The following is a 26,229-nucleotide window of genomic DNA, read 5'->3' on the forward strand; positions in this document are numbered from 1 at the left end:
TAATGACTTGACTAATTTTTCAGACAGAAATAATCAGTATTCACACCTCCACAGTGTCCTCTGCATGCTTTTTAGGGTATAACAAATTTGAAGCCCATAAATTACGGCTATGCTCTCCCATAGTGTTGCTAATATAATTTTTTTATGAACTCATCCTTATGATTAAAAAAGAACTTTTTTGCATTTTTACCAAATATTTTATTATAAAGTTATTTTGAAACATAGATATACTGTGCCTTTTGTGACAGATGTCATGCTGCAGTTCTTGCTGAATTCAACAGCCTATTAAGTGATAGTTAATAATGTTACTATGGTGTTCCTATTAATTCTTAAGCTGTTTGGTGTGTGTTTTAAGTGAGAACATATGGAAAATGTAGCAGGAGATCCTTGTGAACTGCCCAGGGATGATAAAGGGAAATGAAATTGTGTCTGGGGATTTTAAACAAATTAACAGTTACCTCCCAAAATACACAACCTAACAGTTACTTCCAGAAGAAAAAGAAACTTTTTTTTTTTTTTTGCTTACAGCCTTTACTTTTAAATTTTCTTTTTCTGTGAATGTGGCAAAAGAAAATTTGGATTTATTTATATGTTCACTTGTTACAATCTTGCTGCCTAAGTAATGTGGACTTCACATATAAGATGTTCCTGTATTTTTGTTTTGCTTTCCATTTGACTTCATGAAACCTTATTTCCATGCTGAAATACTTCAGTACTTCACAAAGCAAGTGGTTGCTCTGGATTCTTGTTTCATTTCTGTTAAATTAATGAATGGTTCTACTAATCTCAGCTATATTGATATGAGTTTCATTGTTTTTCTAATCCCACAATAAATTAATGCACCCTTGGTAAGTAAGAGACTGAGTAAATTTTATTTAATAACTCTTAATGGATTTTCCTTCCTGTTGCCTATTTTTTTTTCTTTTAATTTTTCAGCTATGTGAGTCCTTGGAAGAGCTACAAAATATGAATGGAAAACTGCGAAATGAAGGGCAAGGAATTTGGGCTCTGCTGGGTAGAATCATTGGACAGGTTGGTTGGTTTTTTGCCCCACTTTACAGAAAAAACCAGTAGAACAGGTTTTCCAAGAATAGACCTTTTAGTTTCTGCCACTTCTACGGCCAAATAAATTTATTTGATTTGATCAGACCCAGGTTTTACTCAGTGGATAATGCTTCCTGATTGAGGTACCTAGACTTCTGCAAACCACCTACTAGGAACATGTAACCTAATTTTGTTGTTGTAATAGTGTGATTGTTTGCAAAATTTCTTTCATTTTGGTGCAAGTGATTGACCTGTCATTTGTGATGAACCTTAGCATGAAGCATGAGTTAATCCTACTGATTTTTATCTCCAGTTGTCTTTATTTACTGTAGACTTCAAATGATAAGTTAACTCTTAATGGCTTTTATGAGATAAAAATCCTTTTAAGTGCAATATGTAATGATGTGTAACTAGGCAGAGGAGAATGTTTTGATCAAATGAATATAAATATCTAGGACAACAGAAGATGTGGGTTACTTCCTTTTGACAGCAATTATCTTTGTTCCCATTGACACGGGCAAAAAGAGAAGTGAAGATTTTTGCAGTGTTTTCATACATGTTTATGTCAGAGATATTAAATGTCAATGGACATTTTGGATTTGAGAGGGAGATTGCAATGGTTTCCAGTTATGATTTAAGATTGAAGAAACTGTTCACTGTGGAAATGCAGACATAGAATTATTCACAATTTTGGTACACCCTTTATTGCTGTTGAGTTTGTGCTGCTGTTCCAAAAACAAACCTTACACTTTCTTTATGCCGTAATAGTTCCTAAGATATGCAGGCTTTTCCTAGTTCCATTTGTCTGCCTACCTCTCCTGCTTGCAAAGAAGAATTCTTGTATAACATATCTTTTAAACCAAGATTATTTTTCCTTCCTTTGAGTAAGTATTCGCAAATACAGTTCCTGATGCAAATGTTACTCAATTTGAAAAAAAAGGAAAGAAAAGCTGAGCAGAATTCATTTACACAGCTTGCATGACATTTTTTTCCAGTTGGTTGAACAGATGCAGACCCATGGGGCTGCTGAGAAATGACTTTGATAGATGGTTACTGTCTGAGAAGCCAGCACACTGCAGATAGTAGAAACCCAACGAGGGTCTCGTCTGCTTTGTGAATAGCTTGGTCCAATAAGATAATTTTTCTAATTAACCTGTCGAGCACCAGTGTAGCTGCAATGCTGGGGAAAATAAACTGCCTCAGTATTCTGCCACTTTCATGAATCTGCCATTGCTTGTTTCAGCTTCCTAGAGAAATGCATCCTTGTCCATTCCTATATTGGAAGCTTGAAGAAAAATTTTAAAAGCTAGTCTTCTGTGTGTTTCTTACTGACTTGAAAAAATTACTGTAAGGCTACTTTACTTTATTTTACAGAGTCGTAGTGGAATAAATGTGTAGCCTGTAAAATAGTTAGCTAAGCAATCTCCCACTTGTTATGTGTCTTGTTCTTCATGCATTGAGATGAGAAGAATATTCTTTAAAAGTGTCAAGACTCATGTGTATTGCATTTCTTCAAATCCAATAGAAATTGAACATACCAGCAATTTTACGGGCTCCTAAGGAAAGGAAACCGAGTAAAAAGGAAGGAGGAGCACAAAAGGCATCTACACTTCCGGCAGTACTTTATAGGCAAGTAATTAAATTTTAACGGCATAGATACAGTATCTAGTAATTTATAGTTTCAGAAAAGTGTTCTGAGGAAATTGTTTATTTCAGGTTTTAATTAAAAAATGCTTTAAAGTTGTTGACACATTTTTACTTATTTTTGAAGGCTAAGTTGGATAGTAGTCGATTCTTCACCCTATCACACATGAGTAAAGTTTGGATGTTTTTGCTAATTTGATAGCAGTGCTTTAAGGACAAAACTGTCTCCTTGCATCTGAAGTAGAAGAGTCCTTTGTTTTTTTTGATGTGAAAACTACCTGCACTTTGTTCTTTGAATGCAGTCATCTGAGTGGATGATTTTGAGAACAGTGATGATGCTGTTCAGTCACGATTCCTGGGTGCACAAAACACTTGTCCACATAAGAATTCTCACTTTTTGCTTGTGCTAAATTTCGCTACTTCTATTTTTTTATTAATTCCCAAGGTTATGAAATGTATTGACTTACTCTGCTGTAGCTTTTTTCCTCTTCCACAAGCGGTGAAGCTACTGACTGGGTTTTTATTAAATGTAATAGGATCCCAGACTGTGACTGTGCAAAATACTCACATGTCATCTAGGTTCTTCTTTTCTCACCACGGCTGGGGAGTGACATGGCCTATTGCTTATCTAGAGAGCAGCAGCAAGACATCCAGCCACAGCAAGTAGTGTCTTGCCCAGCTAGAAGGCTAAGGGGAAGAGGATGATTTTTACACAAGCAAAAGTTAATTTTAGTGCTGCCAGAGATAGAAATCTTGAAAATGTGGCAGTGGGCTGAGGATTTGGCAGTTTTGATGTACACAAATAATTGGAGTCTTGCTTCACCAATTCTGTTTCATTCGAATGCACTCAGTTCCTCCCATGTTGTAGTGCAATCAGTGAACACCTGTCTTTTCAGAATAACTAAAGTTTCAGTTTCACTAAAGTAATAACAAAAAGGAAGTGTAATTTCTAATGAATAACATTGCCCAGCATACCAGCAGCGCAGACCTGTTTCAAGGTGGTTACCTGAATAAGTAAGTGTGTGATTGATTACCAAGACTGGTACTAGCAGCATAATTTTCTGTTTAAGCATTTGTTGTATTTTTTTTTCACTTGCCACTGGTATATTTTGCTGAAGTATTGAATGATTACTAACTTATTAGAAGTCCTCCAAAATTTAATTGAAAGCCATTTTTTGCTAACACTGACTAGTAGCCTTTTATGCTTTTACTGTACATAGGTAGAAGCTCCTTAAAAAATCTCCTCCAAAATTAATCCAAAATGTAATTATGCAATTAAATGCATGATAAATTCAAATTGAAGTTGCCAAGTGTTTGTATTAAAACTGGGGAATGTGCTGGGGTGTATAGTTTGTTCTTTATGAGTATGTAATTATAATGTTTTTCTGCTGCGTGCATGAAAAGTTGTGGAATTTGCAAGAAGAACCATGATCAACACCTGCTGCTACTGTGTGACACTTGCAAACTTCATTATCATCTTGGTTGCCTGGATCCACCTCTTACAAGGATGCCAAGGAAGACCAAGAACAGTTACTGGTAAGAACACAGTTAATGTGCTGTCCTGTGCTGTCTCTGTACTTAAAGTAGGATGTAAATGTGAACACACTTGCAAATTCTGAGTGGATTACACATTGTTTTAATGCAGTTTGAGGAGTTTTTTTATTTTCAGGTTATTAGCAGTGATGTTTCAAGGTTAAAAAAAAGAAGTTATAAAGATTTTCTCATTATTAGCCACTGTGTAAAAATAGGTTATAGCTGTAATTTTCTTGGGTTTTGAATTAATCTGTGGTTGTTATTACTGCAGTATAATAGCAGTAGGAAATTATAGGCTAATACTTTTGGGAAATGAAAGACTTGGTTTTCTGTTTATGGTAGGACTGAGATAAGCAACTCTCTGTTGAGATCTTCAGGCAAATACTTGTAATATTTTTAAATAAACTTGTAAGTAGCTCTGTTTATTGCACTATGGGAAGTATTGGGTTTACTGCTGTCTTAGGACTCAAATGTACAATGACAGATGTTCATAACTGTACTTACTGCAGTTACAGTTCCATGAATTAAAGTTCTTTCATGCTTGTGGAGCAGAACAAAAGTTAAGTTGTGCAGTGGAGAAATGATAAGGTGGCAGAGAATCTGATTTCCAAACTGTCATAAAATTAGCTTGCTCTGCTCTATAGTGTTAGCAGTCTGCATGTTTTAACTGCTCTGAAATGTGTTACATACAGCAAACTCAGAAACAGTTTGTAGCTGGCAAGAAGTTAGAGTACAGCATCTCGAGGAGTCATTCACCACCTTGTCTGAATGTTAAGGTACAAAGTCAGAAAAGTATAAGAATTTCTTCTAAAACAGTAAAACTATTTTAACAGAAGAAGAGTAGTTTCTGTTTTTCTTCATGTGTCTCTGAATTTTCTATTAAAGAACTTGCATAAAATATTTACTTCAGCCATCTTTTTGGCTAGTTTTGAAGATTGTGTGCAGAACAAGATGGCCAGTATATGACATGGGAGGCCTCTCTTTTTTGTATCTTATTGTTACAAAACCTGGATTTACCTCAGTAAATTTGCCTCAGTAAATTTAAAAGATGAAAATCTCAAAAAGGTTTCCACCATCACCAATACTTTCCTGAACCTAATTTTCTTTTAATTATTTAATGTATTGTATTGTTAGACTTTTGATCTCTTTAGTCAAATTTGCCAACTAGTTATTTTATGTGGAAGCTTTTTTTTATATTTTAAATTTTTAGATAGCTTCTTCATTTACACAGGAGATTTGATTTTTATTCTGCTTTTTAACAAAGTTGAAAAAGCTCACTAAAAGCTATCAGTACAAAAGATATAAGACTAATTCTCAGTAGGTGTTAAAGGAAGGATAGGTCAGGTTAGGTAGTAAAGCTCTTTCATTTCAAAGCTATAACTTACCTTTGTTGTAAATTTCATGCTTCTGTTATATCTCAGATCACAAACTTGGCTTTTACTTCTAATTAGCTCAGGCATATTCTGGAGTGTGAGATGATAGCAGACAAATTGAGCTGCATTGATTGCATTCTTTTCATCATTGAACATTCCTTTATGTATTCTTTTCAGGATCAGTGGAGAGCACATAGAACAAACCCTTAATCCAAGTTTGAGTTCAGCAGGTTTTTCCTCCCCTGCTGTTTTGAATACAATTTTTATCTTTTGATTAAGATATCAAGAAAAGGACATATATTTTTTAGATGAGGGCCATGTTATTTTCAGATATTTGTATAGGATGTAATAGGAACATAGCAGAAAAATAAAATTGGTGTAGTGGGAAATTCCGTGAAACACTAGGCAGGTTGAAAGACTTTAAGAGTGGTTAAAAACATTGAGTTTAGTTCTTTTTTAAAATAGTAATCAAGAATCAATTGTTTCTTTGTATTTTTCTTTCTATTCCATTATCCCTGCTAATAATTTACTGAGAATACCTAACTGGAGCCCTTGTAAAAGTTTTTATGATTACAGTCATGTACTTTACTAATTTATGTTTATTTAAACAATGAGTACTTTAACATGAGTTTATTCCATCAGCTTCACCTTTTATATTGTGTTTGAGGATGCTAGGCGATACAGGTTATGTGTGTGATGTTACATAGAGTAATTTGTAGTTATAATTTTTATCCATTTCAGGCTCAGCATTTAATAGTTTAAATTACAGTTTACCAAAAAGGGTTTTGAAATTGTTAAATTAAACCCAATAGTATATAAGAGGAAAAACTTTGAGCATATTATGTATTTAAAAGCTAATTTGTTGAAGAAAGCACAAATTATATTTTGTTACCTCAGTGTTAAATTTAAAATGAGTTAACAGTTTTAGTCTTAGTGAAATCATAGTAAGAATTTCGACCTGGTGAGCACCAGTGTTTCATGGCTTACTGGTTTAACTGGTTTAAAACACTTAACACTAAGAATTTTCCATGTTTGGAGGTGTAACATTTTTATTCAGGGTAACAGAACACCCTGCACTAGTTTGTACCATAGTAAGTTCAAAGCCTGTACTCATTTCAGATAGATTTGAGATGAGGAACCTAGAAACTATTTTATATAATAGTACATTAAAGCATTAATTTATGCCTGTTTTGATGCTGTGCTTTTAAAGTACAATCATAGAATATCCTGAGTTGGAAGGATTGAGTCCAGTTCCTAGATCAGATTTTTTAACCATACAATGAAAGGGTGTGGTTTCCTTCCATTTAAAAATTTGTGATTTTCAGTTTCTTAGAAATTCTATTCCTTAAACAATTAAATATTTTTTTGATTAACATGTTATCATAATGCTAAGTCTTATCATTCTTGTGTGTTTTTATACTCCTGACCATTCTGGATGTATTTTCCTGGTAGAGAATGTTCTTAACTGGTACTAAAGCAATGCACAAGTGTTGGCAGACAATATAATGAATCAAAATCTAATGGTAAAATATTGGCATTTTCATTAAGAAAATACTTGGCAGCTACTAATAAGGATTAGCTTCTTCTATTGGAATGAGATTGCTGAAAAAAGGTGATAACTTCTGGTAGCATATGCAATATTGGGGACTGAGATGGACAAAACAAGGACTAATGGTTGTATTAAGGTTGGTTGGTTTTATTTTTGCTCTAGAAGGCCAAGTTATTTTAGTGGTGACTGCTGTGGGGAATATTGGCCACAGGACAGAATGAGCTGTAGAGTTCCTGGCCAGTACTTCCATGAGCACTCAGGTGGTATCTGGACATTCATTCATATTCCTGACCTTGTTCATGCAGTACTGATCCAGCCTCTTCATCCTGAGTCACTGGATAATGATATAAAATTATTAACTTGTATAAAGTTAATAATTTTATATAATAATTTTTGTGCATTTTAACATACATTTAATATAATATACATTTTTACATGCATTTAATGTAATTTACATATTTATATATTGTCACTTGTCCGAATTGAGGGATGTTTAGGTTGTTGCAAATGGCAGATTTTCTTTTTTTTTTAAAACTTTGTAACTTTACACTCTGTAAGGTGCTCTTTGAAGCTTTTTGACAGCTGTATTAGGTTCATGTAAACTGCTTTTATCTCCAGAATAAAAGCAGCCCTATCTTTTTTCCACCTCCACCACTGTCATTTACATGTGTAATTTATAGGTGTCATCTTGAAGCTGTAGTCCATGTTTCTTGTGTTCAAAGTGACTTAATTCTTTGTAAACATGGTGAGAAGTGATTTGTCAGTGTGTGTCTGGGAGACCTGTGTCTTCCTTTTGAAAACAAGCTCTGCTTATTTTCCTTTTTAAACACCAAACACCAGTTCCAGTACTGTTTTCTGGAAGCACTGTAGTGGTATTTGCTAAGCAATTTGAATATACTCTTTCCCAACTCACTGCTACTGACTTAAGATGTGTGTGAAGTCAGAAGTTATCTCTGATTCTTATACCAAGATAGATTGAAGAAACAACAAAATCACCCAATTTCTTTTTTCTTCTGTAGGTTGTTAGTGCTTAATCAGACATTCTGTATGATTAAGAGATTTCAAATCAGTACTGAGAGTTCTTGATGGAACAAACTTCCAGTAATTTAGCAGCGGGCACATTTTAGAAGTAGGCACATTATTGCCTGCTACTGATTTTCCCTGTGGGTCTAGATTAGGCAAGTCTAGACTAAAAGCAAAACAAAACCTGTGTACTGAAAGTTGAGTCTTTGGCACCATTTCTCCTGCTGTTTTGTTTATGCTGCCTAGCAATGCTTGCTAACTTAGAGGTAGGCAAAGATTGTTGCAGTAGTTCTAAAGGTGACCTGCTGTGACAGGTTCTCTGTTCACTGCTTGTCATTGAAGAGCTGAAATTAAGTGAGCATGACCGTGGCACAGCCAAAAAGAAGTCATGTGGCTGTTTCCTATTACTATATTGGGATTAAACAGCAGAATGGGAAGAGTACTTCAAATTCAAGAACCGTTTTGGAATAAACTATAAGAAGAGCTGAAAAGAGATTGTTTCCAAGTCAGAGGAGTGTGTATCTGTAGTAGCATTTCTGTGGCTCTGTGGGAGCTAACAGACAAACCGCTTTGTCTGTTTTGTAAGAGGGATGATGGGACGTAGTTGACTATAACAGTAGAGCCTATTCTGGTAAATCAGGAGGTTGCTTGTAAGTTGATGTTTATAACTCCTTTCTCCCTTTACCTTTGATATATTTGTTATATAAAGTTTTGTTATGTGATTCACACAACACTCTCACTTCCATCATAGTATGATTTTGCTTTTCTTTTCTAGATCTAGGTTTTTTGTAATTTTGATTGCTTTTCATTTTTGACTGCTTTCACACTTGCACAACCTGTTTCAGAGCAAGCTTGTTCATAAAAACAGAATTTAAGTAACTTGAATGCAGTACCTCATCTTTTGGTCAAGATGTTTTATGTCTTCCTCAGTAACATGAAAGTTACAATGCTTCACAAACATATTTAAATAGGATAATAGTGCAGCTTCAGGATTTTAGTGATCTGCATGGGTATTTTCTATAGAACTGTCTGAACCTAGGTAGCAGAAAAATGGTGTCTTTCCCTTGTAATAACAGAGATAAAGAAGAGTAGTTATTTAAATCATACAGGCAGAGTGGTGGATCCAAGAAACTGGATTCTCCACTCCAAATACTGTTGTAAAACCCTATGACTATTTGTTTCTCTTTTAACAGTGTCATTTTTAGTGCAGCTCTTAAGTTATGGAGGCTTTTTCTTTAATTTATACACGGCACATATTTTTACCAAAAATAAATGCTTTTTAAGAACAGCTCATAGAATTTTTGAGCATTTTCATAGAAATTGCTTGCATCTGCATAAGCAGATCATAGTAATTACTTTCAGTTGTGCTTTCCAGTTAATTAATAAATTAATTACATAAATTAATGACATGACTATTTCTGCAGTGTTATGAAGGGCCGTGCTCTCTGATGCTTGCTAAATAGAAATTCACCTTAAAGCTGTGGGTTGGACAGCTTTAAGAACAATGCATCCATCCTATGAAAATAAATTCAAAGTAACTTATAGGTAAGCAGACATGAAATATTTGGAGAGAATATTGTTACTTAAAGCTTCTCTCTCCTTCATCATTGGAGTGCCTTTCTCCATAAAATCTTTAAATAATAGGAGTTTGGTCTATATGTGCCCTTATTGACTTTAGTGTATGTGGATACATATTTGTGTGTGTATATTCACACAAATTTATGCAAACATATAACTGTAGAAAGTGGCATTGTGAAAGCTGTTGTACCTTATATTTTTCTATATTCTAGTGTCTTAAGGCCTGGAGGTGTTAACAAGTACTGTGTGTGTAGCAAACTGAGACTTGTAAAGAGGAGTGTGCTCATTTTATCAAGCACAGAGAACAAAACTCCAAGTAAGCTACTCCCTTTTGTTGCACCCCTTCTGATAATGTAGGAGCAATGGGGAGAGATTTACTAAAGCAAATAATAACCACAGCAATATTAAATACAAAAGGTATATGAGAGAGAGAGGGTTTTTCACACAAAAGGGTATTCACCTCTGGGTGCAAAAACAATGTTTCCCAAAAACAGTGCTGCTGGACAAAGGCTTTAAGCTGGACAAAGCCCTTGCAGCTTAGCCTTCCCCTTCCCCAGTGTGAAGAAAGTAGCAAAGAGCCAGGCTGAAACTCAGAAGCCAGATCCCAAGTATTGTGCTTCCCACTGGTTTTCCCAGAGCGCTGTGCTGGGCTGTGTTCAGCAGCGTTTGCCCAGCTTGACTCGGTGCCATGCGCCCGGCACTGGCACCACTGGCACTGCCAGCTCTGGCCGTGGTTTCGGGCTCTGTCCGGCTGTTTCTGCAGCATCAGCTCGGGGGGGGGTTGGGATGCAAAAGGGGACCAGCAACGATGGAGAGAGGGCTGGGGCCTGCTCATGCCAGCACCTTCTCTCTGGACAGATCCAAGCAAGATGGCAAATTTTCTCTTTTTGGTGCTCGGCTCTTGCTGCCAAACCCACGCCCCCAGTGATGATGTGCATGGTGGGGAATTAAACAGTGCTGAAAACTCCATCCCCCTTTGCTCTGTAACCAGAGCAAGGAGGAAGAATGCAGGACTATATTCTCGTATGCTGGCCCCAGACGTTTGAAAAGGATATAAACTGTCTTCCTTGTGCTTTGGCTTTTCATAAAGACTCCATACTTACATGAGAGAGGGGAGAAACTGTTATCTTTCCTGAAATCTACCCTGTTCTTCTGCTTTTCTAGACCAGCAAATATTTCAAGTACTTTCATTGGTCTTATTCACCCTGTCTTGAGTTCTTTTGAGATAAGAGGTAATAAATGTTTTTAACATTGCAATGTAGACACAATTATATAAAATTTACATATGGAAAAGTTAAAGTAGAAAGTTCTTGAGTTAGTCAGGGTTGCACTGATCTGTTACCCAGTCCATGACTAGATTCCCTCTGTTCTGACTTGGTAGCCACTGGTCTGTGTAGCAAACCATGATGATTCCTGGTGTCCTTTGGTATAGTTAGGAGAGATCTGAGACTGTACTGCTTGGATTACTTTGAAAGAACTAAAAAACATAGAAAGTTGATGGACGTGATATTGTGTTAGCCCTCACTTGAAGTTCACAGGAGAACTATTCCTGTTGAATGTGTAAATTGCAACAAATAGACTCAAATACAACATGTGTATCTGACTTTGTGCTTTTGTTTATATAGGATGGATATGCCTTCTTGTTGGAAATGTGTATTAAAATTTAACTTCCAATAATTAAATACATGGGGTTTTTGTTTTGTCTTCTTCCAAAGCAAATTTGCTCTATCATTTAGATAATTTTAATGTGCTAATCCCTGTTAATGCCAATTAATAGCACAAGATTATGTTGATTTTTTTTGGTTGGTATTATTAAAAAATTGTTTAATAGAAGAACAGTGATGAATTGGACTTTATTTGAATGGACTTGTAATTTTTTGAATGGGAAGTGTAGTGTGAGAAGTAATTAAAACTGGCTATTCCAGTGAGTATAATGCTTTTACTGAACATCCACATTTATGACTTGCATAAAATGATTTTTTTCAAATAAAACCAAATCCTGACGAATTCCTGTCTTGTTAATAGAATTACTTTAGAATCCCTTAATTTTTGAAGTTCTGATGCTGATTTTGTATTTTTTTCAGAAACTGAGTAGGCTTTTTTTTTTCAATTTAGCGTTCCAAGTTTGTTAATATATGTGTTTAGCTTCTTTATTTGTAATTTTCTCCTAACTATTTTTTTTCAGATTTAAAACACACTCCCTTAGGGAATGCATATTAAAATTTATTTTCATAAGAAACATGTCCTCCAAATCTCTGCCACTAAAGCATACTCTCATTGGAATGAATTGAGCACCGTGTCATTGTAAAGGTTAACAGCCTGGTCTGGTGGAGGGTGCCCCTGCGCATGGCAGGGGGGTGGGAACTAGATGATCTTTAAGATCTCTTCCAATCCAAACCTCTGTATAATTCTAAAATTAAACTGCAGCAGCAGCTACAGTAATTAATAGATTAGAGATCAGTGGGCAGCTTTAAAAATGAAGATGTGGTAGAATGAAAATAATGAAATAGGGGACATTTTTCCTGAAGATTAATTCCTACTTTCAGAATCTTGGTTTTCAAAGTTAAGTACTGTCAGGAAAATAAGAACATCTTACTTGTGTTTTGCTTGGTTGCTTAAAATGTACATTTTAGATGTCCATTTGATGTCTTGACTTTGACTTTTGAATTAATCTTAAACACAAAACTTCAACATGTTTCTTTTTCTGCTCTTGTGACTGCAATCTTAAAAAGAAAATCTTCCGCTTTGCAGGCAATGCTCAGAGTGTGACCAGGCAGGTAGCAGCGATATGGAGGCTGATATTGCCATGGAAACCTTACCAGATGGGACCAAAAGATCAAGGAGGCAAATTAAGGAACCGGTGAAATTTGTTCCTCAGGATGTGCCAACAGAACCGAAGAAAATTCCAATCAGAAACACGGTAAATGATGGTGGAGGTGATGTGTTGAGGCTCATATTCATAATATTGTTTCACATGACCTACATTGTGGACATTTTGAATTGAGGGATTTCAATTAGATTGATGTTCTCTTTTTGTTATGTATTCCATTTTCTCATTTTAGTTCTTTTTTAGTTGTGGTAAATACTGTTTAGCTAAAATAGAAAGCTGGGATAAACAGTACTTAACTGAAGAGCTGCACAAGCTTAAGGAAAAATCCAGTTTGCCCTTAAACTTAGCTTTAATAGCTGTTCTTCACTGTAGTAGTAAGGACACTTGTTAGGGTAGATTTAAATATATTGAATTATAGCTGTAAAATAATTGGTAATTTCCTTATCTACAGGCAGCCTGCTGATTGACTGCACATTTTATGACTGTCACAAGACCCTGTTATTTCAGTTTGTTTGGCTTCCTAGTCTTACTAGTCACTGTATATTTTGTTAAACTTTCATGGTGGATAGAATTTTGAGAAGACAAGCAAAACCTCTTGCTTCCTGTACTGATGAAATATTTAGCATCTTTCCTTCTTTTGAAAGCAGTGCTTTATTATTGATCACTGTACATTTTTCCTTAAGTTTTTCTCTCCTACTTGTTCAGAAAACAAGGCTTTTCATTTGTGATGTGTCATACCACCTATAAAAAGAACATAAAAATATCAAAGGGCATTTAGGTCCAGGTTATGGGATGAGTAGTGTTCCCATATCCCTTCAGACATAAGTGGTTCATCTTCCAGTATATTTCTTAATATCAGAAAATATTGCAACCTCTCACATTAGAGTTAGATAAACTTCATCTTTCATGCAGCACAACTTTATTTTCTTCATAAAGCTTTCTAGGCATTTTATGATTATACTAGCAGATACATTACTTAATGTACACTGATAGGATTAAGCAAGTATTTTCCTGACCCAGTCTTAAATGTTTGTTTTAATTTTGGGCCACAGCTTTGATTTACCTAATGGCTTCTCTTTCCTTGTCTGTGACTCAGAACTTTAGGAATGACTCAAGCCAAGCTGATTAATTTAACTCAGACTGTTAGGAGTGTGAGTAATCCAAAATTAAATTTTGAGAAACTTCTTTATTTTCCTCATTGAGGCAAAGTACCCTTTCTCCTAAAGCATAAGATCTCATAGAATCTTACAGCTGCCTGGGTAGGTTGAACTTAGTGTTGTTATGCTTATGTTCACACAGAAAGAAGACTTGTCTGCTGTTCTGCTTACTGAACCCTTTGTATCTCATATCCCATTTTTCTTCTTTCTTTCTCTTCTCTCTTTTTATACCTGATGTAGTGCTCTTAGGGTGTGGAGAATCATGATTCTGGGACTAAAGAGAACTAAAATTATTGCAGGAAAGATATTCATAGTTGTAATAACAAAAGGAGTAATATAAGGCATTGTTCAGAAATCCATAGGAATACAAAATTGATTTGTTCTAAAGCCTATGTAATAACTGCCAAAGTTCTTCTGTGCAAAATGGAGACAAGTCTGATTGCTCTGAAGTGTTTCCCTCATGCTGTGGTGTGTTACATAATATATCTACACACATTGTAGTATGTAATAAAGAGATTAATTGACTTTCAGTGGCATACTGTGTTGTCACTGTATGGTGTTGCACTGTGGAAAAACACTGCTATCAGTCTAAGAAAGATTTTGTTCCTCTGCTTGAATTTTTGGTCTTTGTTTCAGTTCTCTCCAGTTCTTTGCTTCTCTTCAACACACAGTTTGCAAGATAACATCTTTGCTGCCCTGTCAGCAGGGCTTCTCTGTAAAAGAGAAACATTGACCACTGACTGTTCCCCCCTCCAATGATTGGCCCCCTTCTGGGTAACTCCCCCAGTTTATATACTGAGCATGATGTTCTGTGGTGTAGAATATCCCTTTGGTCAGTTCAGTCAGGCTGTCATGGCTGTGCTCCCTTCCAGCTCTTTGTGCAGCTCCTCCCTGGCAGAGCATGAAACACAGAAAAATCCTTGATTTGAGGTATACATAACTTAGCAACAGCCAGAACATCCATGTGTTATCAGCATTATTTTGTCAGCATTGCTGATACCAGGTTAGCTCAGCTGGTCAGAGCATGGTGCTAATAATGCCAAAGTTGTGGGTTTGATCCCTGTATGGGCAATTCACTTAACAGCTGGGCTTGTATGATCCTCATGGATCCCTTCCAACATAAAATATTCTGGGATTCTCATGCTAAATCCAAACTCCAGAGCACTATACCAGGTACTCATAAGAAAATTAACTGTATCCCAGCAAAAACCAGACCATCTGGCCAGAGACCTGTGACAATTGGAGCACACTAGCGTTCACAGCTTCTGCATGACATTAGAGACTTAGTTTCCTTCTGTAATTTGGAAGTGTGAGAGGACTAATACTGAAGCAGAGTTATTCAGTCAGGACAAGTGCTTCTCCCTTGTACAGTCCTCTACATTAATTGTGTGCCAGAACAGTGTTTTGTATCCTAATGCTAGATAAGCTTTCTAAAGAACCCCGTGAGTGCTCTATGTATTTCTATCTCTTACCTTTCAAATATTTCACAGCATATTTATATAGACTCATAGATTCACAGAGTGTTCTGAGTTGGAAGGGGCTCACAAAGATCACTGAAGTCCAGGCCCTGCATGGGTCACCTCCAAGAACCATACCGTGTGCCTGAGAGCATAGTCCAAACACTTCCTGAGCTCTGTCAGGCTTGGTGCTGTGACCACTTCCCTGAGGAGCTGTTCCAGAGCCCAACCACCCTCTGCGTGAAAAACCTTTTCCTAATATCCAAACTAAACTTCCCCTGACCCAATTTTAGGCCATTCCCTTGAATCTTGTCGCTGGTCACCAGAGAGAAGAGATCACTGCCTGCCTCTTCTCTTCCCCATGTGAGGAAGCTGGAGACTTCAATGAGGTCTCCCCCTCCCCAGGCTAAACATGCCACTCCTTTAATGTCTTCCCCTCTAGGCTTTTGCCATCTTTGTAGTCCTCCTTTGAACTTTTTCTGATAGCTGTAATAGCTTTATCTTTTTTATATCACAGTGCTCAAAACTGCACACAGCACTTGAGGTGAGGCTGCCCCAGTGCTGACCAGGGTGGGACAATGCCCTCCATTGCCTGGCTGTGCTGTGCCTGATGCCCCCCAAGACACGGGAGGCCCTCCTGGCTGCCAGGGCACCGCTGAATCATGTTCTGCTTGCCAGTGACCAGGACCCCCAGGTCCCTTTCTGTGGCACTGCTCTCCAGCCTCTCCTTCCCCAGTCTGTCCATACATTGAGGGTTGCCTTGTCCCAGGTGCAGATTCTGGCCCTTGTTAAGCTTGATACAGTTGGCAATTGCCCAGATCTCTCATTTAGGACCCTCTGCAGGGTCTCTCTGATTTTGAGGGAGTCAGCAGCTCCTCCCAATTTAGTATAATTGGCAAGCCTACTTAGTATATCTTCAAGTCCTGTGTCCAAGTGGTTTTTGAAGATGCAGAGAAGAATTGGGCCTAATATGAAGTGCTCTGGAGCCTCACTAGTGACAGGTCACCAGTCTGATGTCACCCCCTTCACTATAACCTAAGGAAATCAAGTTGGACAAGATGAACTTTCCCCTCATTAAGCTATGATGGTTCTGACTGATGATTTTGTTGTCCTTCGAGGGTTTTTCAGTATCTCCCAGAAAAATCTCCATAATTTTACCAGTCATTGAAGTGAGACTGACAGGCCTGTAGTTTCCAGGGTCCTCCTTGCCCTTGAAGACTGGGATATTTGCCAGCTTCCAGTCAACTGGGACCCCTTGGATTCCTAGGACTACTCAAAAATCATCAAAAGAAGTTTTGTAATGACATCAGACAGTTAAGTATTCTCTAATAAGGCCCCATCAGGCCCCATAGACTTACAGGGATCCAGCTGGAGCAGTGAATCCCACACAAATTCTGGGCTGACTGGGAATTCAGCATTCTCACAACCATGGTCTTCAGCTGAGGGCACTGGGACCCCCTTAGCCTGTTGTTGCTGATGAAGACAGAGGCAAAAAAAGCATTAAACATCTCCGCCTTGTCTGTGTTTCTCTTTGTGGGAAGACAGAGAGAAAGCCCAGCCATTTGCACTCCATTGTTTTTCTGATTTTGAACTTCCCTTGACCATATAAGTGAATATACAAGGGTAAATTTAAACAAACCATACTTTTACTCTGTACAAATGAATGTAAATAAACAAGACATTAAGCTTTATACTTAATTCTTTTTTGTAATGGCTGCATTTGCAGACAGAATTTAATGAATTGTTTATGCTTTATACATTTCAAGCCATATGTAGAGACCTTTTAAAGATTTTTTGCATTTCAGTGCATAGCTTTTAAAGCCAGGTTTATTTAAAATCGTTATAATTTTATCTTTATCATTCCAATTTCACACTTTTATAAGCATCACAAATCATTATTTCTGCTGCTAAATAATTTCACAGAAATTAATAGCTAATGATTACCATGTAGCTAATAGAAATCAATAGCTAATTGCATAAACCAGATATCTATTAACACCTTCCTTATATGTCTATATTTCTTATAAATCTGCATATGTTTTTTAACATTTGCTTTTCTACGCTGTACCATTTCTTTCACTTTTTTTCCTCATAAAGATTATAGAATAGATTGTTTCTTTGGAAAATACTCTAAAGAGATGCAAATAGCATTCTCAGGAGTAAATTGAGAGGTTAATGGTTTTACTCTATGCTTTTAGTCTATGGTTTTACACAGCTGTGTATGTACAGATTTTCAGAGTCTATTTGAGGTGATCTATATTATAAAAACACAGCTTTTAAAAATATCTTGACTTCATTTGCTATCCTAGAATAAAAAAGAATACACAGATTATTTTTTTATCAAACATGTCATTGCTAAAATAGTTTTGTTAGTCTGAGGTCTTGCTTTTGTAAAATAAGAGTTTTCCCTCTGTCCTTTTGAAAAAATGAACTTAAGTATATTTTAAAGGTTTCATCACCCATGCTTTCCCTACAATGTATGCAGTTGTCTGGAAGTATGATTCAGTTCCTGTATTTCATATACATACAACATCTTCTGTAGAAATTTTGTGCTGCTGGGGCTGGCTGTGTGCTCTAAGAGTAGAAGGGACACTTGATGTGTCCTTGGAAGTAGTGTTTGTGTTGTTGAATATTCCATCTTCCAATAAATGCTGTCAGATCCTGGTACTCTTAATGAGGATATTAGAGGGTTTTTTTGTGTGGCTTGTTTTTGTGGAAATTCCATTTTGAATTCCTTTTTATTGAGAAGCATCTATCCAGCTAGTGTTACAAAGGTGAAATAAAAGAATTTTGGGAACTTAATTGTTGAAGCTTGTAAATGAGGTATTCTGATGCACTGATACCAAACTTATTTTTGCTATTTGAAACCTCAAAATCTTTTTTCTGTAATTGCATTGTATATAATCCAGAGAAACACACAGTAATTTTTCTGTTTAACAGTAAAAAATCTATGTTAGTTATGATTGTGACATACAGAATTTAAAGATTAATTGCTGTCAACTGAACATAAGTACTCTAGAAAAAAATCGGTATTCAGTCAACTTTCTGAAACTTAAAGTTTTCATTACAATGAAAGTCGTAAAATAACGTTGTTTTCTTTATCAATTAATAGAAAAGCTCAACTGAAGCTATGACACCATAACATCATAGACCTCACAAATATATAAACTAATTATTTCAGCTTGCCGAATACATGGACACATGATAATATAGGACTCTCTTTTGGCTTCAGGTCAAATTCAGAATAGAGTGAAGTAAGATCTAGCTCTTCCACGATGCTTGAAGCAAATGGAGTGTATCAGTTTGACTTTTTTTTTCCCCTTCTTTGTTTTGTTTTGCTTTGTTTGGAGTTTGGGGATTGTTTTAGTTGGTTGGTTTGATTTTTAAGAAAGCAAGAAAGAAAAAAAAGACCTGCAGATGAAAAATCACTTGCTTTTCATGCAGCAAAGGCATGGAGAAATGAATGTATTCCAAATGGTATTCCAGTGGTGTCAATACTGGTATCTCTCTACCAATGTATCTGTCAATTCTGCAAATAAGTTCTCGTAAGTTGAGTTTTCCAGGAAAGAATCACTTGTTTTATCAACGCCTGAAAACTGAGCTTTTCTGGCCTCCTTGTCTTTCTGCTTGTGTTTCAGTTCTCTAAACATGTACTTTGGAGAAAATTAGTGTTAAAAAGGATAGAAGTCAATCCTGCTCTTTCTCAAGTTCTGTCACTTATTTCAGCCTGAGAAACAGTAGTTACAAATTATTTGATAGACTCAGTGATAGTTTTGCTTGAAAGCAGGAATGTTGCAAAATTTTTGATTTTCTAGGAAAAAAGTTCTCAAGACAATGGAAACTTAAAAAAAATAGAGAAAAATTGTAATTCTATGTAATTAAGCTTAATGGTTGACTTGTTTCTTTTTATAATCATATTTTGATTAACTGCTGTTTCTTTTCATCTGACAGTTCCTTTTTATTACTGTCATTTTCCTGGAAAATTTAATAATTATTTCAAAGATATTTTTTGAATAGGAACGATATATACCATTTAAGATATTCACTGATCTGTACTGAACAAGTGTGCCATCTGGTGTCTACATAGCAGTCCTTACCTCTCTTTGAAATTGTTTTATGCCTATGGGCTGCCATCAGTTGAACATTTCTTCTGCCTTTTAACAAAGCAAGGATAGTCAAAAGGATTTTTTCTGCAACTGGATTCATCATAACCTTTTAATTGGCAAAGGAAATTTGCAATTTCTAATTTTTCATAAGGAATAGATGACATCATGAATTAATAATTGCTATCTTGGCAAAATGATCATGGTCAATGTGTAACAGGATAGAGAATACATTATCTGTGCAGTTTCTACCTGTGTGGCTTTTTTCACAGGCTTTTGTGATTTGTTTTGTGCACGCTATTGATAGTACACTGTTTTCATTAAGTCACTTTTTTAGTAGAGTGAAAGTTTCCTCACTTCCATTTTCTGAGAGTGTTCTGTTTGGCTTGTGTTTCATATCAGAGTTATCTTCTGTTCTGTAGTGGTGTAATTCCCCTGCGTTGACCTCTTTGTTTGGAATGATTATATAGCATTCTAATGTTTACTGATTTTCTTTTTGTTTGTTTGTTTTTGGATTATCCCTAGCAGTACATGATAAAGGCTGCATAAGTGAGATGGTTGAGTTTTGGAGGTTTTTGATATGTGTTATATCTATCTATGAACCATAGTTTGATAAAAGGTAAAAAAACAAACTGTGGAAGTACATCATTAATGTTAGTGTGTCAGCTACAACTTGACATAAGATAGAAATGCAAATGTCTGAAGAATTCAGATAGGATCCAGAGTTAAACCATGGCTGTAATCTTGTACTGATCCTCTTTGCTGTGCTTGTCAGCATGCGTAAAAGACAGCTGTGTGTCTTTTTCAAGTAGTCACTGTAGCCACAGGTCTGGCAGGGAAATATAAGTCAATATGTGCTGTTGTTTCTGACAAGAAATGTGGCGTTTATAGATCTCCAAAAATCAAAGCACCTAAAGTGTTTCACATTTTGCCCTCTTAAAACACAAAACAACTCCTGCAGACTTTCTGCAGAATAAGGAAATTACTGTAGTACGAATAGTTTTGAAAGTCATATGTATCTTAAATATCATTGTACTCCAATACCTGCTACATTTATATTTTCTTTCTCAAGGAATGTTTTGAAAAAACTCAGAAATCACCATTGATCTTCTGAAAAACTTTCACACATGAGATCAAATACAGAACCATACTAGTTCAATTTATGTGGACTTGAACCTTTGCCACTGACCACAGTTGTTTTCAGTATTTCATATTCTTTTCCATGTATTGTTAACATTGTTAACTCCTCTATATCTTCTTGTGAAAAACAAGAAATTAAATAGGTGACGGTATGCACTTTTATCCTCTAGGATCACTTCAAAAAAAAGCTCATGAGGAGCAAATACTTCTGACTTTCGGGAGTCACCTCTCCTATTTTGGTTGGTTTACAAGTTCTGGATCAATCATGTTGGGCTTTTTCTTCCAAATGGCAAAGCAAAAGTGCTCCAGGGGAACATCCTGCCTTCTATTGCTGTCTTTGGATTAACTGGTTTAAGGCACAAACAGTGAAACATAACAGTGAGGTTTGGTGACAGCCATAGTGGTCTTGGGTCATGTGGGCACCTATTCTGTCCTGTTCACCGCTGGCTTTCCCACCTGGAAGCTAACATGTCAGCTTGTGGCATCTCTTAGTGATGCCAAACAGACTGTTTCCTTTGCAGCTTTGCTTTGCTGCTTTGTTTCCTTTTACAAACATTCTGTTTACTTTCAACAACTGTAGGGTTCATCTTAGGCTTTATTTTTGTTTACAGATGTCTTTCATTTGTCTCCTGTATAGAATTAATTTTTCTGAGAATATTCAAAATCTTTTAGTCAATGCATTATCTAATCTTCTTCATTTTATGTGTTTCATATTGTTGCTTATAAACAAAAATACAAAATGTAAGCAGTCACTTCCAGCTTTTCCAAGTTCAAAATGGAGACTGTCACTTCAGTCTTTCTTCTTCTCCTACTTTTAGGTTTGAACCCATTGTTGATCACACTTTCCCTCAGCATATTTTCATTCCATTTTGGACCGTGTTCTTTAATGTTGTTATTTTTGAAGTGTCTTGAGTTCACCATTTCCTCCCATGCATTACCCCGTGTCCGTCATTCATTTGATTTATGTCACATTGTATCATTTATGACTTCATCATTCATTATTAATTTATTGTGTTGGTATTGTATTCTGCTTTTTAGCCATTTAAGTCATGATTCTTTTAATTCCCTATGCCAACATGCAAGTTTCCACTCTCTAACAGCAGAATGCTGCACAGCTTATATGGATACTTTTGTGACACAAAACACAATGGCTGAAAGAAACCAATTTTTTATTTATCTTTCCCTTGGCTGTGGAAGTGTATGCTCTAATTCTCCTATTTTTTCTTTGTTTTTCCAAGGCTTTCTCTAACCTTCTTTCTTAATTGTGTTTTGTTTCTTGCATTCTATATTGTAGAAAGATACATATTTTATGGAGTATTGTAGAAACTGTCAAATTAGATCATTACAAATTAGATTAGACAGAATGATCCAATGTTGGATCTTTTCCTACTGCTCTTTCTTTCCAGATTTGATAGCTGTTTGCATGTGATGCCCACCACTGCTTCTCTCTAGGGACTCTTGTAATGTTTGTGTGAATTTTTAAAACGATAAGCAAGAGAGGTAGGATTTTATCTGCTCCAACTATTAAACGAAAAATCAGGAGTTAATGAAATAACTGAAATAAGTGAAATGGGAAATGCCTTAATACTGTGGGATTGTTCTCTAACTTCCACACATTGTAAGCCTTGAACTAAAAGACAAAAAAGGACATTGCCAATTTTTAAGTTTCATTTATTCAGAACATTGCTCTTTTCAGAGGACAAGCATTAAAATTGCTATGAAGGGTAAACCTTTGGTAAGATATTCTTGGAAAAGATGGCTTGCTTTCATCTTGATGATTTCATTGAATCAAACAGTTCAATTTCTTTACCCAAGGAAAATAATCTTACAGGATTTTAAAGAGTTTAATTAGCAGTTTATTTGATCAGGTGTGTTTTTCCCCTCAAAATGTTATGCTAAAAGAGACTAATAAGAAGAATTTAATCTACTTTATCTTTAGCAATTTTAAACTTTTTTTATCAAAGTGTTTCTTTTGTTCTTGTTTAAAAATAATTCTGTTTTATACTGGCATCTTAATTTTAATTCCTTGACCTTTCTTGGTCTGCTCAGATTACTTTGGGTTGTATTGCTAATGAAATAAGGTACAATTTTTCCCTTTCAATTCACTGTAAGATATGTTCTTTGTGATGCAACAGCTAAATCTGTTTATTTAAAATAATTACAAGTTTTAACTTGATTTCCTAAGGAAAATAAGTTAGTCATTTGTCTACTACTATAGTAGCATTGCCTTTAGTAATTGATAGACCCATTATTGCAATATTTGATTGAGAGTTGTGTATGCTAAGGTTATTAAGTGTTGGAGTGTTTTTTGGAGCAGCTGAATGGGAAGGATGAGGTCTGAGTGTGGAAAAGGTTCTCACTTTAGTTGGGGAACACATGGAGAACTTTGGAATGCATTGGGAGGTACGGTTTGGATGCACTAGAGAAGAAGTTAAGCCACTAGAGAAGGGGAGGAATAGAAATATTGTTTCAGGAGGTCAAATTTTATTAATTCAACTGGTTTTAGTGTCAATTCATTCCTTTATTTGAATTATTTCACTACCATAATTGTGAAGGAAATTAAATGAAAAATTTAGTCTGCACTTGTTATGACTTTGGCATGTTTTTCTGAGTTTTTGGGGCAGTTAAGATTATATAGAATCAGCCCTTAGCTATAGGCATCTAATTTAAAATCCTCAGTTGCCTGTGTGGTAAGCAGAACTGGATGGTGATTGCATTCTGATGCTGTGGGCTCCAGATCTCAGTGGCTGGAGTCTCAGTGTTACTGGTAAGGGAAGTGTCTGAGCACATCACACACTTTGCCCTTACTGGAGTGCCCACTGAATGAATTCCAAAGCTGTGTCAGTACAGAATTTTGGATGAGACACAACCAAAGACTTGCCAGTCAGCAGTCATTAAATGTCAACATTTGAAATAATTTTTCACAGAAATCTTTTATTTCTACATGAAGCAAACTTTATAGGTACATATTTTGAGCCACTTTACATTGTTTGGTACTTTTTTTGAAATTAGTATTCTTGTTTTGAAGTGTCATCTTGTCACAGTTGCCTTGGGGGGGTTGTATCTCTCTAATCCACACCTTGCTCTGTTTTGATCTGGACTGAGTTGTCTGTCCCAAATGGTGGAAGTTTTACAGCTTTTCTACCTTCTACAGTAAAATAAAAAAGCTGCTGGGATAGCACTGGCATTAATTGAGATTTTGCTTGAGTGCTGATAACATGACTTTGCTTTCCCAATTTACTGTTTGAACACTTTGGAAATGCCAGGACAAATTTCACAAAACTGTCTTGCTCCATTTTATGGTATAGGGAAATCCTCAATTGAAGGTATCTCTGTAGTATTGAATTGGCAGGGACTGTGATTTTTAAAAAATCACTGTCTTTATGGGCATATTTTTCTGGATTAACATCACAAGTTTTGAATATAAACAAGTTTATCTCAGTTGTAATATATGTCATTTAATAGCAAAGTTCCCTTAGCTGCTTTTAAATAACAAAACTTAAATTGTTTATGGCAAGTACATGCAGCACTAATATTTTATATTTGTAATCTCTAATGTTTTCGTTCTGAGTCTGCTAATGACAGAAATTATTAAGAACAATTTAAAACACAATACTTGAGGCAAACAGCACGGAATAATTCTGAATAAAGTAATCCAGATTTAAATTATTCTTTCCTGCTGACCTGTAAGTTAACTTTAGTGACAACATATTTAAAATTACAAACATCAAGTTACTGGAGGGCTGTTGCTGAAAATCAAAGAATATTAAATTTTCAGTTGTTAATTTGATCTTATTTTTCATCTTGAATGCTGGCAATAGTAAAATAGTAAAAAAACGTAGTCATTATCTGAGTAGAAGCATTGAAAATATTTTTAACTATGGAGGCCCATTTGGAAAAAAAGCATAAAATTGCTATTTTAAAAGCATGTAAAATATCCTGCAAATATGTGTACTAAGGTGTTGATTTTAATGTTTGTTTCCTAGTGATTATTGAACAAACTCAAGTATGTTTGAAGGTTTAGACAGCTGATGAAAGCACAATGAAAATATAATTTAATGTGACATTCCTTGTCATGTGCATCATGCATTATAGAGCAAACAGGTGAAAACCAACATTGTCTTGGCAAATGTGACTAAATTGATTATAAACCTTATGTTTCCATTTAACTGAAGTTTAAATGTGTTTCATTATTCCTTAAAATTGACTTATTAACTTGTAATACTTTCTATTTAGAGACAAAAGTAATGTGATTATTACCTAGATTTCCAAATTTTGTGTAAGTTTTCAAGATAGCATTACTCTGATGGTGCAAGGCATGCACTCCTTGTCTCTTGCTGCTTAAACATGAAGAGTGAGGACCTTAATACTGCCTTCATTGGCATGCACCGTTATACCGACTTCTTTATAATCTTTACACAGCTGCATTCAGGAGGGCATCCATAGCTTAAAATTGTCCAAGTTTGTAAATGTTCTTAGGACTAATTCCAGAGGCTGAAAGGAGTAAAATTGGCAGTTAGTGTGCTGCTGTCTGATCAAACTCCTTTTTTGGCTAGTTTTAACTTGCACTGACCTTGAATTGTGTAACATGTAGCTGACACATAGCCCATGTTACATTAATACCTCTAATATTACATTGATAAATTCAGTTTTCTGTAACAAATATTTTTTTCCAAATTTTGGTGCTGCTTATGGATTGTGGAATGTAGAACACCTCAATTACTAGATGCATAGTAAATATATGTATTAAATAGATAAGGGTTTACATTTTTTTATAAATCACCCTTAGGGAAATGTGAAAGAGAATCCTAATGGCAAATAAAGTATTCTAAAGAGCCATGAAATAGACTAGAATTTTCCATTCCACTACATTCATTGCTACTACAGTATTAAATCTTGTCTAAAAATCTTCCCAAATAGAATGTTACTAACATACACAGATCAAAATCTGCAGAAGTATAAAGGTATAGATGTGTTGAAGTGGCAACTTTATTTGCAGTGTAGCAGTATTTAAATCTGTAAAACAGTTAAAAATAGAGAACTGTCTTCAATTTGAAGCTAGTACAAATCACCTTTAAGGAGGACCCAACAGGAGAAGCATTATACTGTTAGCTTCTTTGGAATTGAATTTATGATTGCTTGTGCTTCTAAACTGGTCTAAGATTTTTTTGATGAGTTGTTTTTTACTTCTTCGGAAGTGAACACCAGCTGCTTCAGAAAAAGTTTTAAGAAACCATAAAGTAGACAGTGCTTTTCTTTATCATATGATAAATTACTTCCTAATGTGGTGATTTTTTCACATAAAAACAAGAATTTTCATGGTTTTTTATGTATTTATGTTATTTGTGTCTGCGTGTCAGACACAAATTTTGGGTTACCGGAATAGTCTCTGATTTCCTTCCACATTCCTTCTAATTTACTTCCCTTTTTGTACAAGAAGGAAAGAGTGATATTGTCAGCTTGTGGCAGTTTTATAACACTGGCAGGTTAGTAATGCTGCTGTTTCAAAGATAAAATGTAGTGACTGAACCCGAACTCATGCACGTTGTATGTAGTAACTTCAAAGGTGCATGTAAACCTTTGGTGCTTACTGGTACACTCCATGGATACCCCTTGTCTTCCACATTGGTGGTATTAATACTTTTTTTGCCAACTGCAATACTGAAAAAATTTCTGGTTCTTGTGTAGAATCATAAGAAAGATCTGTTGTGTACCAGTCATATGTTGGTATATGCTACAGCTTTATGAGCGTTTGCCATATACCCATTATACTAAGCTTGAAGTTTTAATTCTTGTTG

At 35.6% G+C, this 26,229-nt stretch overlaps 1 protein-coding gene across 5 annotated transcripts in view; it reads left to right on the plus strand.

Annotated features, from left to right (window-relative positions):
• PHF14 (PHD finger protein 14) overlaps positions 1 to 26,229 on the plus strand; it is a 161,078-nt gene that overhangs the window by 40,943 nt on the left and 93,906 nt on the right. For all 5 annotated transcript variants that reach the window (XM_059476047.1, XM_059476039.1, XM_059476056.1 and 2 more), the window contains 4 exons: positions 937 to 1,032; positions 2,570 to 2,673; positions 4,093 to 4,224; positions 12,496 to 12,664. In XM_059476047.1, coding sequence (XP_059332030.1) covers positions 937 to 1,032; positions 2,570 to 2,673; positions 4,093 to 4,224; positions 12,496 to 12,664 — 501 coding nt within the window. The remainder of the gene's footprint in view (positions 1 to 936; positions 1,033 to 2,569; positions 2,674 to 4,092; positions 4,225 to 12,495; positions 12,665 to 26,229) is intronic.

The sequence above is a fragment of the Ammospiza nelsoni genome, chromosome 1 (genome assembly GCF_027579445.1).
Source record: "Ammospiza nelsoni isolate bAmmNel1 chromosome 1, bAmmNel1.pri, whole genome shotgun sequence".
Taxonomy (NCBI): domain Eukaryota; kingdom Metazoa; phylum Chordata; class Aves; order Passeriformes; family Passerellidae; genus Ammospiza; species Ammospiza nelsoni.